The 18,656-nt window shown below is 35.8% G+C and overlaps 2 protein-coding genes and 1 long non-coding RNA gene across 4 annotated transcripts; 1 reads left to right on the forward strand and 2 right to left on the reverse strand.

The window, feature by feature from the left end:
• Nucleotides 1-2,725: 2,725 nt before the first annotated feature.
• On the forward strand, nucleotides 2,726-4,981 carry LOC140182451 (uncharacterized). The gene is made up of 4 exons (XR_011877997.1): nucleotides 2,726-2,894; nucleotides 2,986-3,040; nucleotides 3,129-3,257; nucleotides 4,687-4,981. It is a non-coding gene; the product is annotated as an uncharacterized lncRNA (long non-coding RNA).
• A 253-nt stretch (nucleotides 4,982-5,234) lies between these two features.
• LOC140183656 (uncharacterized) lies at nucleotides 5,235-6,353 on the reverse strand. The gene is made up of 4 exons (XM_072232122.1): nucleotides 6,210-6,353; nucleotides 5,929-6,126; nucleotides 5,368-5,841; nucleotides 5,235-5,261 (listed from the first exon to the last, which is right to left on the reverse strand). The coding sequence occupies exons 1-4, from the start codon at nucleotides 6,351-6,353 to the stop codon at nucleotides 5,235-5,237; spliced, it is 843 nt and encodes a 280-aa protein (XP_072088223.1).
• A 2,615-nt stretch (nucleotides 6,354-8,968) lies between these two features.
• LOC112734555 (protein REDUCED WALL ACETYLATION 3) lies at nucleotides 8,969-16,386 on the reverse strand. 2 transcript variants are annotated; one of them, XM_025783911.3, is made up of 17 exons: nucleotides 16,097-16,386; nucleotides 15,944-15,997; nucleotides 15,220-15,311; nucleotides 14,292-14,429; nucleotides 14,145-14,201; nucleotides 13,981-14,053; nucleotides 13,066-13,224; nucleotides 12,484-12,633; nucleotides 12,139-12,394; nucleotides 11,642-11,757; nucleotides 11,466-11,552; nucleotides 11,271-11,359; nucleotides 11,048-11,110; nucleotides 10,846-10,902; nucleotides 9,997-10,093; nucleotides 9,713-9,871; nucleotides 8,969-9,482 (listed from the first exon to the last, which is right to left on the reverse strand). In XM_025783911.3, the coding sequence occupies exons 2-17, from the start codon at nucleotides 15,974-15,976 to the stop codon at nucleotides 9,477-9,479; spliced, it is 1,632 nt and encodes a 543-aa protein (XP_025639696.1). In that variant the 5' UTR covers nucleotides 15,977-15,997; nucleotides 16,097-16,386; the 3' UTR covers nucleotides 8,969-9,476. The 2 variants fall into 2 exon arrangements, with proteins under 2 accessions (XP_025639696.1, XP_072084790.1); XM_072228689.1 differs by having other exon boundaries at nucleotides 16,073-16,332.
• Between the last annotated feature and the right edge of the window lie 2,270 nt (nucleotides 16,387-18,656).

Consider the following 18,656-nt stretch of genomic DNA (forward strand, 5'->3'; position numbering starts at 1 on the left):
TACTACTTTTTTATTGTGTCTTCTTTCAATGAGTTGCTTCATGGCTTTTTGCTTTATTGCCACGATTTCTCTCTCTTCCTCTATGAGGTCTACTTCGGCCGATCTTGTGTTAGTGTTATGACGTTGATTATATAGTTCGGCCCTTATGGTTGGAATGCCGACCTCGATGGGTACTAGTGCCTCCTTGCCGTAGACCAACCTAAATGGAGTCTCGCTTGTAGTGGTTTGTATTGTAGTGTTATAGCTCCATAATATTTCTGGGATCAAATCCGCCCATTCTCCTTTCGCTTAAGTGAGCTTCTTTTTTATTGCCTGCAAGATTATTCGGTTAGCAGCTTCGGCCTGTCCATTTGTCTGTGGGTGCTCGACCGAGCTAAAATGATGTTGCATGTTAAAATTTTTCAAAAATGATGTGAGTTTACTATCTGTAAATTGTCTACCGTTATCCGATATTATCTCTCTGAAAATTCTAAACATACATATGATGTTTCTCCATATGAAAGTTTGTACCTTTTCAGCTGTTATTTTGGCTAATGGATGTGCCTCTATCCATTTTGAGAAGTAATCTATTGAAACTAAGAGAAATTTTACCTGTCTCGGTGCTCTTGGGAATGGGCCAAGGATGTCCAGCCCCCACCTATAGAAAGGCCAGCTTACCTCCATACTGTGTAACACCTCGGCTGGCTTCATTGAAATGGAAGTGTGCTTTTGACAGTTGTCACATGCCTTGACCTTTGCTATACAATCCCTTTTCATCATCGGCCAATAATGTCGCGTCCGGATGATCTTGGCTTTTAGTGCTTGCCCTCCTATATGGTTGCCGCACACGCCCTCATGGACTTCGGCCATAACTTCATCGGCTTCATATTTGCCAAGGCATTTTAGGAGCAGTTGTGAGAATTCTCTCCTGTATAAGTTGTTTGCCACAGTTGTGTAAAAGCTTGCTTTTTGCCTAAAGAGTTGGGGGTTCGCCTCATTCTTCGGAATGGTCCCTGCATTAATATACTCAAGGAAAGGCATTCTCCAGTCGTTTACCTGGGTGATACTCATTATGCACAATGATTCGATACTAGGTTTTTCTAGTGTGAGCTGTGTTAGTGTGGAAGTGTGTGCATTTGCTCTGGTGGCAGCTAGTTTAAATAGTATATCTGCCCTAGTGTTCTGTTCTCTATGCACGTGCATTATAATAAAGTTATCAAATTTCGAGATTAGATCCTTTGCTATGAGCCAATATTGCTCTAGTAGAGGATCTTTTACCTGAAATCTCCTTTAATTTGTTGAACCACCAACAGAGAATCACAAAAGACCGTTAGGCATCGTATACAGAAGCTGAGAGCGAGCTTTAGTCCTGCTATTAGTGCCGCATACTTGGCTTGATTGTTGCTTGCTATGAAATGGAATTGAAGTGACTGCTCGGAAACTACTGCCTCCCCTTCCCTAAGCACGATTCCGGCTCCGCTTCCATCACGGTTTGAGGCTCAATCTACCTGCAATTTCCAAACCTGTTCCTCGTGTTGCTCACTAGTTGTAAACTCGGATACAAAATTTGTGATCTTAAAGTCGGTCGTGATTCACATTGAATATCGAACTTGGAAAGCTCGATGGACCACTTAGTTAGTCGTCCTGCCAATTCTGGCTTTGTCAGTATTTGTCGCAGCGGTTGGTCCGTTCTGATTATTACTGTGTGGCTTTGGAAATAGTGCCTTAGCCTTTTTGCCATTGTTACCAATGACAAGGCCAACTGTTCTATTCTAGGATACCTTTTTTTCACTGGTTGCATGATTCTACTGACAAAGTATACCGGTTTCTGTACTTTTCCTATTTCAACAACGAGTACTGAATTTATAGAATAGTTAGAAACAGATAAATACAAATATAAAGGTTTACCGATCTCTGGCCTTTGTAATATTGGCAGGGAGGATAAGATAGCTTTCAACTTGGCAAATGAATTTTCGCACTCATCAGTCCAATCAAACTTCTTGGTATTTGAGATCGTCCTGAAGAAGTGGTATGATCGGTTTGCTAATGTGGGCAGGAATCGTGACAGTGTGGCCACCCTTCCTGTTAACTGTTGTACTTCTTTAATTGTTTTCGGACTTGTCATTTTAAGTATAGCCTCACATTTTTCTGGGTTTGCTTCAATTCCTCGTGAAGTCAACATAAATCCGAGGAACTTTCCTCCTTGTACCCCCAAAAGCGCATTTCTCTGGATTGAGTCTCATATTATATGCTCGGATTCGTCTGAAGATTTTTTCTAGGTCGTCACAGTGTGATCCTTGTGATGGAGTTTTGGCCACCATGTCATCTACGTAGATCTCCATGTTTCGACCTATTTGCTTGTGGAAGATCTTGTCTATTAGTCTTTGATATGTTGCACCTACATTCTTTAGGCCAAATTGCATTACCTTATAACAAAAATTTTCATGTTCCGTTATGAAAGCTGTTTTGCTTTGGTCTTCTGAATGCATAAGGATCTGGTTATAACCAGTGTAAACCCCGGTTAAATTAGTAGATAATTAGTCAATAAATTAATTTTTAATAAGGAAGATTAGAAATGTGAATATTATATTAAATTAGGATAGAGCTCATCGAAACGAGAATTTTGACACTAATTTCGAAGAAATCGGTCCAAAATTAGACCGAACGGGCCGAACCGGTTGAACCGGGCCCAAACCGGGCCCAACCGGACCAGCCCTTTAAGTGAACCCACGTTCTTCTTCTCCCCATTTTTGGCAGCGTCGAAGAGCATCAGGGAGAAGAAAGGAAGAACGTCAAAATTGTTACGTTAACTTCCGATCCCCGTAACTTCTCCGTCCGAGCTCCAATCGCCGCACCGTTTGCGGCCACGCGTTCACCGCGTCGAGCTCTACATTTCTATCGGAACAATTTCATAGGTAACTTGCTATTTCACTCTCAGCTTCATCTTCCCCCAATTTTCGAATTTTAAGTGGGAATATTGAATTTCTTTGATTTCTGATGTTTTAGGATCCAATTAGCTTGAGAGAAATGTTCACTCTTGCTTATGTGAAGCTTGGGTAAGGTGAGGATACGATAATTCTATTTTAATTTCATTAAATTTGAGCTTTGAGTATTAAATTGGGTATATATGTATTATGAATGTGTATTAGGTTGAAAATAAATAATTGGAGCTTGAAATTGTGAATACTGGAACTTGGAGGAAGCGGATTAGTTGAGTTTTGAGGGGCTGTCTTGGTTTTGAATAAATAGCTTTGGTCGTTACGTGGAAATCGGCTAAGGTATGGTTTAGATTTCTTGCATTTAATATATAATGTTCTGTGAAAACTTAGGCTAGACGGCCATAGGATAAGTTGGAATGCAGGTGTATGTTTAATGTTTAGTAATTTGTTGATGAATATATTTGGTTGAAGTTTATTGGATAATTAGTTATTAATCTTGGATGGTGAATGTTATTGTTGATGAACATGGTTGGTCTAGTGCTAATGATTTGGTGAATTATTGATTTGAGATATTATGTGTTAGAAGCCTAGGGTTAGTGAACTATGATCCTTAGTTGAATTTTTGGTTGTTGGATTTGAATATTGTATGAATATAATTGTAAATCTGAAGTAGATTTATTGTGGTGACTGTTATGATGATGAGGAAGGGTATGTTGAATTGAAAAGAAAGCAGGTTTGGACCCGAAAAGGGTGGCAAAGTCCGAGTTTTAGAGGAGATGCTGCCGAAATTTTATAAAAAATTAGAGATTTTGTTTAGATGATTATTTAAAAGAGATTTAGATTTAAATGTTATATGGTTTGATTTTGAGTTATTAAGAAAGTGAGTATGTTTTAAGTTTGAAGTTTGATTCTTAGAAAAGAATGAATTATGTTTTGAATTGAAACTATTGATGGACGGAATGGGAGGTGTGATAATGAAGGATAAGGATTGAATATGTTTAATGTATGATGATGAATGAGATGCAATTGAGAATGATGTGGATGTTGAGGAATTATAATTGAATTATTTATATGGCTTATGAATTTGAATAATCTGAGATACGAGATTCCCTGGATTAAGTGCCGTGGCTTGCCACCACGTGTACCAGGTTGAAAACTCGATACTCTGTTGACCCTACGACGTAAGTGTGACCGGGCACTATATAAATTCCCGGGAATGTTACCCCCATTGAGCAATATTGATTATTTGAGAAAAATCTATGCATAGACTCTTGGGGATGCACGTCGGGGGACAGTCTAAGGACAATTCAGACTTGTCGGGTTGGCTGGATAACCGACAGATGAGCCTCATCAGCCATAGGACAGGCATGCATCATATGCATATTACTTGAATTACTTGCTTGTGTATTAACTGGGTGTGCCTAAATGTACTTGCCATGTTAAATGTATATTTGTTATCTGCAGTACTTGTAACCTTCTTGTGCTTGCCTTTGTCTGTTTAGTTGTCTGTGAAAATGCATGATGGAGTCGGAGGTATGGAGGAATGGCAGAATGGGATTTAGATTTAAGGTTAAGTTAAGTTAGGTTTAAATATCCTTAGTAAACCACCTTTTATGGTTTCTGTTTAATACTTTAAGCTCTACAATCTGAGTGTCGGCGTTCTAGGATTGCCTCTGGCATTCCCAGGACCTTATATATTATGTGTGTGGCACCTTTACCATACTGAGAACCTCCGGTTCTCATTCCATACTATGTTGTTGTTTTTCAGATGCAGGTCGGGAGCCATCTCGTTAGGCGTTTGGACTCTTAAAGCGGAGGGGTTACTGGATAGTGTTGTTGTATAGTTTTGTTGTACAGTGATGTATATATATGTACTTAGCTTTCTCTCCGCATAACTTGTCCTTTTTGATCCTCTTAGAGGTTTATGGAGAGGCAGGATTGTGTGTATGTACTTTTGGGTTTTGGATATGTATGTATATATGTGTAAATATTCTCCGGCCAGTCTTGACTTCGCAGGCTGAGTTAGGAGCTTGTTATTTTGTATCTTTGGCACTCTATTCCTACTTCTGTTATCTTATGTTTGACAGTTACAGTTTTCTTAGCATGCAAGTTAACTCGTTCCTTGAGCGTTGCGCTTTTATCTCGCGATTTTTATTTTCCCTATCCTTCAAGGCTCCTAGCATATTATAACTCTTCTGCTATTATATGTACTTATTTTATTTTAGAGGTCGTAATACCACATCACCTCTGTTTTACGACTTAAGCGTAAAGCTTTGTGTGGTAGGGTGTTACAACCAGAGTAGGCATCCATGAAGCTTAAGCTTTTGAACCCGGAAGCATTGTCTACTAGTTTGTCAATACAAGGCAATGGGTAAGCATCTTTTGGACAGGCCTTGTTAAGATTTGTAAAGTCTACGCACATGCACCATTTACCTAAGTTCTTTCTTACCATTACCACATTTGAGAGCCATGTGGTAAAGCGGATTTCTTTGATGAAGCTGGCGTTGAGGAGCTTCTTAGTCTCTTCCAGAGTTGCTTTCACCTTTTCTGCTCCAAGGTTCCTTTTCTTTTGAGCAACAGATCGGATTGTTCTGTCGATAGCGAGTTTATGGCAGATGACGCTTGGGTTTATCCCTGGCATGTCTGCCGATGTCCAAGTAAACAAGTCGGCATTGTCCTGTAGCACCTTTATCAGCTTTGATCGCTCTTCTCCCTCAAGAGCTCGCCCAATGTACGTGAACTGGCCGGCCTTTGCGGTCAAAGGAACCCTCTGAAGGTCATCCACCGGTTGAGGTCTTTCCTGGAAATCTTCCCTGGGATCAAGTTCTGCTAGTGACAGTACCTCATTTGTGCTATGGATTGCTTTCACTTCTTGCCGAGGTTTTTTCTCTATGTTGGCCCCCTTTAGGCTTGCATTGTAGCACTGCCGAGCTTGTTAGCGATCTAAGTGTATTGTCGCTATCCTGCCATCCTGTACCTAAAACTTAACACATAGATGTAAAGTAGATACCACTGCTTTGAAGGTGTTCAAGGCAGGTCTTCTGAGGATAATATTGTAAGGACTGGGGCAGTCGACTATGAGGTATTGAATATCAATTGTCTTTGATAATGGAGTGTTTCCCATTGTCGTTCTTAACCATATGTAGCCCTTAATTGAGACCCGCTCTCTAGAGAACCCAACCAGTTCTCCAGATGAAGGTTGCATAGCCTTTTCAGTCAGTTTCATTTTTTGAAAAGTAGAATAGAATAGGACATCAGCCTACTACCTAGGTCGAGGAGGACCTTTCTTACAAAAAATTCTCCTGTTTGGATGGAAATCACTACAAGGTCGTCGAGGTTTGGTCCTGGCGAAGCTAGGTCGGCTTGACTGAAGGTTATCTTGGGTTCTGCTGCATCCTCTTTTGTCGGGGATATTGTTTCTTCGATTGCCAGCATTGCTCGGTAACTTCGTTTTCATGCCGCGTTTGTCTCACCTCCCCCAGCAAATTCTCCGGATATGCAGTTTATAACCCCCTTGGAGGGCTAGGGTTGGCCCATTTACTGTTGTTTTTTTCCTCCGAGGTTCGTGGGCGCTCTTCTCAGTCCCGGTTGTTTTTCCTACTTCTTCGCCCTTCGACATACTTGTCCAGGAGGTCTTGTCTGGCTAATCTCTCCAACAAGTCCTTAGCTATCATGCATTCATCCGTTGTGTGTCCATACTTCTGGTAGAACGCACAGTGTTTGCCTTTGTCTACAAATCGCTGATCTTGGTAACTCCCTGCTCGAGCAGGGGGCTTTATTATTTTGGCGTTGAGGATCTCCTTGATTATATTCTCCCTCTTCGTATTGAATTTGGTGTAAGTATCAAATTTTGGTGTGAGCCTGAAGGGCTTCTTTGGCTCCTTGTTGCTTGTCGGCTTGTGAGCCTTCTCTTCTTCTTCTTTTCTGGGTGGGTGTTTATCTGTTTTTCGAGCTTCATGAAGCTCTTCTATCTCCATTTGACCTGCGGCCCTTTCTCGGAATTCTTCTAGAGTTCTCGGTTTGGTTACTGTGATCATCTCTTGGAACTTTCCAGGTCTGAGGCCACTTTTAAGGGCGTGTAGGTGGACTGCTGGGTCTAAGTCCGGAATCTCCATAGTTGCCTCGACAAACCGGGTCATGTATTCTTTTAGGCTTTCGTGCTGCCCCTGTCTGATTGTGCTTAGGTAGTTTGATCCATGCACATATATCCTTGACACAGCAAAGTAATCGATGAAGGACCTCGCCAATTACTCAAAAGAAGAAATCGAACCTACAGACAGCTTAGAAAACTAGAGTAATGCAACACCATCGAGATAAGTAGGAAAAGCTCGGCAAAGTATAGGTTCATTAGGTCCGTTAAAAAATATCATTGATTGGAACTTTTTAATATGGGCACGAGGATCACCGAACCCCTTATATGGCTCAAGGGCAGTAGGGAGCACAAAATTTTTCGGCATCTGAAAATTTGTGATTTCTTTTGAGAAAGGGTTGTCCAAAGTCAGCTTCTCTTTTGGTGGGGTGAGATTCTGGGGGTCTGCATTGCCTTGAGTCGAGATCTTGGAGTTTCCCTCGCCATACTTCCCCGTATTGTAGGCGGACGACAATTCAGCTATTCTCCGAACTTCCACCTGAAGTTCGGCAATTTGAGCTAGGAGTTCCGCTTGTGTGGGTTGTTGGACTCCATTGTAAGTCATCTTTGGGAATTAGGGATCCTGACAAAGAAAAAATGCAAAACTCTACAAAGAAGGTTAAATTCAGTGGGGTCTTTAGATTTCGGGCCCACGGTAGGCGCCAAATGTTCCGTCCGTATGCTGCCAAGGTATGATAACTCCTTCTACTGATGTTCTACTCGGGTGGAGGAGCTATACGTCGGCTTAGATGAAACACCACGGCGGGAACACCTGCAAAAAGCACTCCGACGCTCAAGTTAAAATATAGCTTAAGAGAAACAATAATGAAAAGATTAGAGTAACTTGTGTGACCTGTCTCTTCCGAGCTTACTACTTCGGTTTATATAGGTACTTAACAAAGTGGTTCTTGTTGATTTTATCCGAGATTCCTGCCTTGACTGAAGTTTGTTATGGTAATGGTTGTGGCTTATCTTTGACTGACGTTGTTGTTTGTTAAGTTTATCCGACCTTATCGTCTTTTCCGAGCTTATCGCTTTTTTGGCCGAGGTATAGAGAATGTATCACTAGTCATAACTGATTTTGTTATGTTAGACTAATTTAATTGAATTTAGTTAACAAAAAAACTTAGATGTGTAGCATTACTTTAATTTATTATATCACCTCTTAAATAGTTACATGGCCAACAATTATGGATCCTATATCACTTCTTAAATAGTTTGGTCAAATATAAAATAACTAATAATGAAAAAAATTACCTTAATTTGAATAATTAATTTATTCAAATACAGAGTCACGTAAATCGTCACAGTTTGTTAACTAATTGCAAAAACTAAATTATTTAACATCTTTAATAGTTAAAAACTGACATTTATTATATCACCTCTTAAATAGTTACATGGCCAACAATTATGGACCCTATATCACTTCTTAAATAGTTTGGTCAAATATAAAATAACTAATGAAAAAAATTACCTTAATTTGAATAATTAATTTATTCAAATACAGAGTCACGTAAATCGTCACAGTTTGTTAACTAATTGCAAAAAATAAATTATTATTTAACATCTTTAATAGTTAAAAACTGACATTTTCGAATGTTAAGAGATTGTCATTCAAGAAAATAGTTAAAGACCGGAATGGCTTCTACTCAAGAAAATTAGTTCTACTGTGATTATTTAGAAAGTAACATGTCAATAATAATTAAAAGCATTTTTTATTCCGTAGGTAATCATGATGACGACTATTTTTCTTTCCATCAATAATTAACTGAGAAGTCTGACCACCTCTTCCCACATTCTTTTTTACTTTCCCTGTCTCAAATTCAAAAATCACCAAGAGGACACACTTTTGCTACTGCAAGTCTGCAAGGAACTTAGCATTCATGCTAAAGTAGAAAGAACATTCCCCACAATGAAATGGTAACACTAAACACTACACTTGCATTTATGGCTGTTGAAAGAAATAGCTATTATTACAAGGGTATGACGACGCGTTTCTGCTCAAGATTGTCAAAATGAATATACATATTTCTCCTTATCCTTCACAGATGTAAAAAAGGCAAAAAATGACAACAAAAATTTGAAAAGATAATGAATCTTGAATTTCCTCACAGCCATGACAGAGAACTCGTAAGCTACCCTATTTTTTTTGTCTCCTTTTTATGTGTGAGCACAAACGAATTTATAGAAAATTGGTTCAAATTTCTTCAGGATTAGTCCCTCTCTTCCTCTGCCAACTTCAAATGCAAACCACCACCGTTCATATCTCTGTTGTGACTGAGGATATTAATTGACAACTACAGGACACACTGCTCCAAAAATTATGAGATTCCACATTTCCCTGTATCCTTATTTTAACTCACTAGTGTCCTTTCAGCACAGCAAATCCAACGGGAACTTTCTATGTAAAGTCTTTGGGGTCTTGAATTTCAAGCCTATCAACATCAAAGAAATTACAATTATTATAAATAAACACATTTTAAAAAATAAGAAGGCATCTTAGTTTTGGAGATATCATTTATATACTCCTCTTTCTTTTAATTTTTATCTTTTTCCCCCTTTTGCAGGGCAATTTTCCATGTAATAGCAATTAGTAACAAAATTATGTAATTATCCTTCATCAAGATTCTCCATAAACCCTTTTATGTAGCAAATAGAAGCTTACCGTGGAATGCGGAATCTGAAGTAGAACAACTGCAATGAAGTACAAAGAAAAGGAAATTGCAATCCCGGAGATACAATTATGCAGCAGTCGTCGATTGTCTTTGGTAGGTATGAAGACGGACTTGAGTGTATTTGTTAATTCAAAAAGTCGATGTGATATCTACAAAACCAGGTCAAGTGAATACAAAAGGCACAACTTATTAACATGGCTCTTATGAGAATTGAAGATGAATGGTAAAAAACATAAAAACAAAAAGCAAAAAGGTAAAGAGGAAGGCTACTTACGAAGACGTATATAGCTGTAGTAAGCATGAAGTTGAGCATAGGATACTCTGGGATGAGACACAGAAGCCACTTTGGCTGTCCATTTGGCATGTTAGATCTGTAGGCAACAAGGAAACAGTCAGTATCTTAATACTTACTAGCTAACAGTTCTTTCACCAGCTTTCTCGCATTATGATTAAATAGTGTATTGATAGGTACTCGCTATTCCACTTTTTATAAATTTTATAAATTAAACATGTACAATGATAACAAGTATGAGATTTTTCAAAAAGATAAGTACCTTGTAATCTAATTAAGAAGTTTTGGATTCAGATAATAACATTTTTTATGGATTACATATGAAAAATATTTTATGAAAGAGGGTTATGTACCAAACCTCTCTTGTACTGTAGATATGAAGAAGATTTACTGCTTACTTGGTGTCATTATTTTTCAAAGAAAGAAAAAAAAAATCCTTTTTAAATTAAAGAAACCAATTTAAATTTTTTGGGATATCTGGATAAATATTTTTCATACAGGCAGAATGCTAGAAAAGGCAAAAGGAAAAAAATTAAATTCTACACGACCAAAAATTTATTTATTTTCATAACAAATATGCTTGAGAATAAAAAATCTTTTATTTATATGATGTCCAAACATATTTGCATTTTCAAAAAACTTCGAAGACAATATCATTTTAGTAAAGTTTATGTGAAGACTCGTATTCTATCACACTAAAGTGAAACATGGAGGCCAGGATGATCAACAAAAGGAAACAGAAGACACACTAATCATGGAACAACAACTAAGATCCACACAAAATGATGCCAAATGAAGAGTGAAAAAACAAGTTGACCAATATGCACGAACCTCAACCAAATGTGAAATTGGGAAATGTAAGTCTCAAGAGTAATCTTCCCAAGCCACCTGATAAACACAAAATATAGAAAAATACGAAAATAAAAGATAGAAAAAAGCATAAGTACCGCTAAATTAAAAGGGGAGGTATGGGAGGAAGGGAGAGATAACCAAACAAAATGGAACTTCAATAACAAAGGTAAGGAACACATACGCAAATAGGGTCAGAGAGACATTCCGAAGCTGCTGAGTGAAATTCCTCAAGCAAATGTAAACACTGTAAAATATTTTAGTTAAAATCACAAGGATCAATGGAATAACCTAAAAAAAAAATGTCACCCGATATTATTATAGGATTAGTCTCCTTAATAATGAAAAGGAAACAATGGAATCTGAAAGAACGACAAAATGGCAAAAGGAAAATAGATAATACTGACGTAATTGGTATCCATGAAGTGTAGGGGTGCATCTTGTTATAATTGACCTTGTCCAGCTTGTAAATGTATTCATACCACAAGTACCCAGCCTAGAAAGGAATGGTGAGAGTGAGATATTCTTTCTTACTATTTTTGGTCTAGAACTGAGATAATTGAAGTGAAATATGAAAAGAGATGTAGACATGTATAACTCACAAATAATGAAATTGAAACAATGCTTGTTTTAATTGTTAATCTCCTCCTGGTTTCACACTCCTCCAATTTTTCCATCCATTTCTCAACCTGAGACAGTAAATTATTTCAAATTTAAATAGTTGGATATCATCAAATATAATTCCCAGACCCATCAAATAAACCAGCATATGGATTACATTTGGATGAAAGTAGGCATAAATCATTCCAATTATCCAGATGTAGCGATCAAGCCCAGATCTGAAATGCCACTCGTGCATTCGAGGGAGATCAGGCTTTGCAGGATCAGTATAACCTGTGACACATAAAGATTTCTATTATGTACTTACAGTGTAAACATGCAAGCTTATATTCTTGGATTAACAAATCAGCTTGAACCATGCAAATACACTACATGTAAAACCATGCACTTTAGACAGAGTATCTACAATATAACTATGATTTTTGTTTCCCTTCATAATATGATCACAATTGATGAGAAAATCATACCATTCAATTTACAAGTTAGCAGATCAAAACAAAGATCAAAAGAAAAACGAAGATTAAAAAACTAGTTCAGGACTTTAACCAGCAGGAAGATCAAGTAACTTAACCTTAAGAAAAATTGCAACAGAACAAACACAACAAAGGTCAAACTAATAATAATATAAATGTCCAAGTTAAATATCTTACTAACCCAAAAAGAATGCAAATGGACTCCAGAGTATGTCAAAGAATCCAGGGATTTCCCAAATCAAGATCACCACAAGAAAGCATGCAAGAATTTTTGCAGCCATCACTGAGCTGTTTTCGTTATACTTGCTATATATACCCAATGCTCCATACACCATCAAAGTGAAAAGCGTGTGCATGGGACATATATAATAGAGCATGTAGTCATTGTTAAGCACAATACAACAGAAGGCCACAAAAAAATTAAGCCGCCACATCATCTGCAAGAAGTTTAATGAGTTAATAATATTGTTTTATGAACAAAGAGTAGCAAGTTAAGGATACAGAATAGACACCACATATATATCACCTGAGCAAAGCGAGCAAGGCTGAAATCTTTTCTAACATAATAATATGAGAAGTTTCCAAATCCAGTCATCCAAACATATGCAGCAATAAAAACACGTATTGCATTGTATATCTCCGTCGCGGCAAAATAATGATACATTAGAAAGAGGACCTGAACAAATGGAATATGATCACAGCCACAGTTAAAAATTAGACACTGCAGGAAGATATTCACTGAATTATGGAATAATTGAAGAAATACACATATGGACTATGTTGAGCTAAATCCAATTTAAGTTTCATCTCTTAAAGTCTTATACATCTAGACTACATTTTTGTGATAATCAGATTTCAGTTTCATCATGAGAATAACCAATGGCTTTAATTTCCATTCTCCTGTTGTTAACCTTTTAAAAAAATATAATTCATGACAAGGCCTCAAAGCATCTATGACCGAGTGGCGTAAAATTTCATTCTAGCTACCCAGTTCTATATAAAGTTCAGTACAAGCTAAGGTGAGCCTATTCAATGCCCACACTCCACGCTATGATATGTACTATAATTAATGTACTAAAATATGTAAGGCATCCAAATTGAAACCTACCTGCATCCATCCTTTCCATTCCTCTGTTTGATGTCGGTTAAGATAAAGTATGCTTCTTCCAGAAAATGCTGATGAGTCATTATGTTTCTTTAAAGAGGTCATGGCTGACACTATAATCAGAAGAATGTACAAGAAGATGAAAAGATCCCGACTATAATTCTGTCAAACAAATAGAAAAGGAAAATCTAGTTAAAAAAGAAGCTATTACAAAATGGCAATAATTTAAGTCATATAATGATTTAAATACAAAGTACATGACAGCTTATTTAAACATATATTTTGATCCCTTAGCTCCAGTGCATTTTTGTATTCCCTTCTCAAGTCAAACCTGTGATACAACATATATCTAACCAAAAGCTTGATCCCCAATAAAATAAATAAATGAACTAAAATAGTTGCACACTGGAGCTTTGGCTATGAATATTGTAATCTATGATTCCAAGTGTAAAACCCTACAAGGTGAAACATATTGCAAGATATGTCTTCCCAAGCATTGATTGAACAACAAATTATTACTGACCAGAAAAAAGAAATAAATAAACAAAACAACAGCAAAATCGTTGCACAAAAGTGTACTGGGCTATGAAATCATGCATTATGAACTAAGCTAAGTATAGAAACTAAGAGTAAAAATTATAAACAAGGTGAAATGTATAAGAAATAGCCTCCTTTCATTTACTTTGTTCTTCATACAGTTAGTTTATAGGCTTTCAGATACAAATATCAAAAGGGGTACTCATATAACTCACATGTAGATAATTCACAAATTAATTTTATATGTTTTATAAATAAAAGAGCATTAATAGCATTAGCAATTTAGCACCAAAAAGAGTTTGTATAAACCCAACTGATATACTATATACTGATATTGCAGTCACGAAACAAGTGGAAAAGTAATAAGTGGTATAGAAATACCTTTGTAGACTCTCCAAGTAAGTTGGTTCGATCACAAATGTAGAAATAAAACAGGATCAGCCCAAACTCAGCCCTAATAATTGTTGTAAATAAGTTTTAAGAACTCAGAAGATTCAAGAGCATAACATAAAATGTTTTGAGTCATTTAAAGAATGATGACCTACAGTGCCCTTAAAGTTGCTCGATTTTCTAGCAAGAACGAATCATCCATGGTCAAAAACCTAGACAGGACAAGTAAGAAGGTAAGGATATTGAAGAATAAGTGTGAGAAACTGAAGACAACCTCATGAATATATAATGTAGAAAATGACCTGATCAGATTTGATTTGACAGATGATCCATAGAATTTTGCTGATGATGATCGTGTAAGCCCTGCTTCAAGCAAAATGGCTCGATCATCTTCCTTAATGCTTTCCTTCCCCAACTCATCAAGATTAGTGTCTGAATGACTGCAATCCTCAAAGACAAATTACTAAGCATCAGATATTTTTCTAAGAGATTTTTTTTATGCTTTTCAGATCTCAAAATCTTAGAGGGAGAGGTTAAAACCATCAAATACAAGTCAGTAAAAAAGAGTATTATATCCAGTTTACATGTTTCAACAAGATATACTTGTTTCAATCAGGCAACAAAAATTTTCAAATGGATCCAAGATGGAAACATAATCCATATCAGTCTCTTCTTGTGTCTAACTTTACTTGCATTTTTCTGATTTCAAATTCTTTAATAACTTTTAGCGGTTTTAAGAGAACTATACATCTAGTTTCATGCTGGCATGAAACCCATAAAATTGGATTTGTTATCTCTGCAAACATTATTCGGGTTTGTAATGTTCAACTCGTAAACTTGATAATGAAGTTTAAGTGCTGTTACTACATTTCTGGATGCATAATGATCCCTGAATACCTAGCAATCTAGCACAATGCTTATGTAAGAGATTTTTCCTCTACTAATCAATATATCTCATTATTTTCCAGATCTAGATTATCATCAACTGCCTCTACAAGACGTCCCTGCATATTAACAAAGTTATCACCTACAGAAAGATTGATCTGTATGTCTAGAGTTTTTTAAGAACATATTTTCATCACAAATCTATCCAATCACAGAAGATACATACAATTAATAGAAATGTGGAAACTCATCCTTGATATATATTCCACCACTTCAAAATCCAATATGATTTAATCTGTTGAAAGGTCAACAATTTCCCACGACTATAACAGTGCAACAACTTACACTTTAGGAGGAGGTGACACTTTCTTGTACTCTAAGTACTCTGAATATATCCATGTAACAAAAACTGGAATAATACCGAGCAAGAAAGACACCTGGGGTCAAAATAAGCAAAATTCCATAAGAAAATTGACTATTTCATATCAAATAGTATCATGATAATAGTATGGAAAGAAGGTAAAGAAACCATGATGGTGTAATCTAACAGAATTAATTCATTAAGCATAGATGCATTATTCAATGAGCATAAAAAAAGTTTCAAATTTAGATTTCTCCAAATTTAACCCAACTTCACTATGCTCAATTTCAAGTACACAGTTAAAGAACTCCACTCGAATTTGAAATATATCAAATTATGCTGTCATTCAGGTCCAACTCCAAAATTGTTTTTCCCCCAAACATACATATATTCATCCAAATGGTTTTTAGCTGCTGAACTAACATGACTCTGTATCTACCAACTTAAAAATCTCATTCGTTACTCTTACTCAATGTTCCAGATTGAATGAGAGTTATGACCTATATTATAGTCCAATCCGACATCAAACACTTCCCTTCCAGAAACTCAACCAATCATTAACAGTTAGATTCAAACAACATTACACCAAAGCAGATCACCGACAATTAACCTCTGTTTCGGAAATTTCACAACGGAATCGAAGTAATCAGAGAGAAAAATTATCAATCAGAAAAATCAAATCTCACAGAGACACACACACACACACACCTGCCCCGGCGTGATTGGCCCCGAAACAACCATGTTGGATGAACCTGCTCCAATCTGCAGAAACGAAAGGGAAATCAGCGAAGAAGCAAGCACATTGGAATGGAAGAATCGAAATCTGAGAGCGTATACCGAAAGGCAAAGAGATCGAAGCACCTGATATTGGTAAGGGGAAGGTGTCAGAGAATGATCATAAATAGCTTTGAGAGTGAGAGGAAGAAAGAGAAACCCTAGAGATCTGAAACGAGGAGTTTGCTTCAAGAATAGAGAAAATGTCAGAGGGGATGTCTCTCTCTCAAGTGGTTGAATACTTGAAGAAGCCTCTTCTCTTCTCTTCTTCTCCTTCTATTCCTTTTTTTCTTTCTTTTCTGTCTCTTTTCTTTTATTAGATCATTTCTTCTTGTGTGTTTTGTGTTTTATTTGTGTGTGTGCAACTGTTCTTTTCCTTTTACTAAATTACTAATCAGCATTAATGTTTGTTGCCACTTTGCTTTCTTACTTTCTTTCCTTGCCTCTTTTATTTCTTAAAACTAATCACATGATTTTGGTCATTTTTTAACTAACACTAAATAAATTAAATACGTATTCCCAATCCAACCACTGAAAGTTTGGTATGGCTTCATGTGATGATTAGTTTTTAGATTAATTAATTAATTAATAATTAATTGGAAGCATGATTGGATTGGATGTCTTGTTTATTGGATCAAATCTTCCTTAAAACTTGGTAAGTTTTTTCTTCAACACGTCTTCGTCATAAAATATGGTGAATTTATATGATCATAGACTTATGTCTGTGCTTCAATTGGAAATTTGGAATATTACAGCCGTACCAACTAGTAGACAAGGGTGAAATACTAAAGAATGGACACTGATGCAGCCGTTAAATAATGTGTCTCGCTATGGTTCATAATCCATAATTTATTATCGATTCGTATTAATTGCTTTGTATAATTTTAAATGCAAAATTAAACAATTTATTTCGGTCCACGCTGTTTTTTGTAAATACTAAATACCCTGCATCCTGTCCATTTCTTTTCAATTCCTTTCAGTGGTTGTCATTTTTTTAGACCATAAATATTTTCCAATACCCTAACTTTGACCTGAAGTTATAGGGTGTGTTTAATAAAATGGTAAGAACAAAATTATTTTAAAAATCTATTTACATATGTCAAAATCAATTTATATTTTGAAACATAGCTAAAATACTTTTAAGATTTATTTGTTTAAATTGTATAAAAATATGTATTTTGGTGGTTAAGATATAAAGTAAATATTCATAATGCACACATAAAAGACATATATTTATCATCTCATTATCTTCGTATTTTCTTTTTTATTTTTTAGTTGTCCACGATATTTCTCATCCAGACAAATCAATAACTAATCCATTACGGATCTTAATTCTATTTAAGGGTTGCCGCTGCATGTACAAGACGAGAGTCGACTCTCAACACTTATTTAAGCGGACGAGTGAGCTGTCTACTTCACGAATCCAAGTCGATTTATTTGTATTTTCTTTTAAAAATACAAAAAATAACATTTATTGGTCATTCGATTCTCTACATTGATTTCCCCGAAAACTTTTATGGAAGCCCAAATTAAAATATCTCTATTGTTGTGTTTCTTCTTTATCATTTTATTTTGGGCTTTGGCCTTGTTTTTCTTGATTTTGTTCAGATAAAGCCCAATATAAATCGTTTTTTTTTTTGGAGACAAAATAAATATTTTGTCACCAAATTTAACTACAAAAAATTCATCAAATCCAACTAATTCACCTAAAACAAATAAATCAAGCAATAATTAATACCCAAAAAAACAAGCAATAATAAACCAAAAAAAATAAATAATAAATAAAGCAAACAATATTTATTCAAAATATAAAAAAAAAAAAAAAGATTCACATATGAAATAACAGGGGAAAAAGATTCATAGAATTCTTGATCAAATTCGAACACCTAAAAAAGGTACCTTTGAGTATCAAATTTCCCCAGTCAAGTTTTAAGAAAATAAGCAAACAATAATTATATGGTCCAATATATTATCATTTGTGACTATATTCACATCACACATTTGGAGAACACCGGTTGTTTAAAATAAAATAAAAAATGTGTAGGTGTACGTGGATGTGAAATTATGGAGATCGCTAGTAATTGATAGCACAATAAATTAAATTTAAAAATGAATTAATTAATTAATTAAACTTTCTGAAATGAGATGAGTGGTCCTATTTCAGCTATCCCCCATCTAAAAAGTAGGCAAATTAATTATTTGGCGTAATACATCCCACATTTCTGCCTCAAAACATCGAATGATTACGATGGAATCCATAAAATGTATGCATGGGGTGGTTATATTAAAGAGCAGGTAAGAATTATTTTGGCCTTTACTTGTGGAACGGGATATCTTTTATTAATTAAAATGGGAAACTAAGAATCTAAGACCAAGTCTAGCTAAGTAGTTTGAGGACACACATACATAACTCACATTTAATTTGAAGGGAGGAATAACCATTAAATCTTGGCTAAATATTTAATTGATTTAAAACGGAAATATTTTCAAAAAAAATTAAGTAAAAATAGTCATAATTTGTCTTATTTAGCGACAATTAATAAATACTAAATAAGACAAGTTATAACTTTTTTTTCTCTCTTTAGCATTACCAATTTAGAACCCAAACTATATGCTGAGGTAGAATTAGGGCTGGCAATGGATAGGG

This window comes from Arachis hypogaea, chromosome 3 (assembly GCF_003086295.3).
Source record: "Arachis hypogaea cultivar Tifrunner chromosome 3, arahy.Tifrunner.gnm2.J5K5, whole genome shotgun sequence".
Classification (NCBI taxonomy): domain Eukaryota; kingdom Viridiplantae; phylum Streptophyta; class Magnoliopsida; order Fabales; family Fabaceae; genus Arachis; species Arachis hypogaea.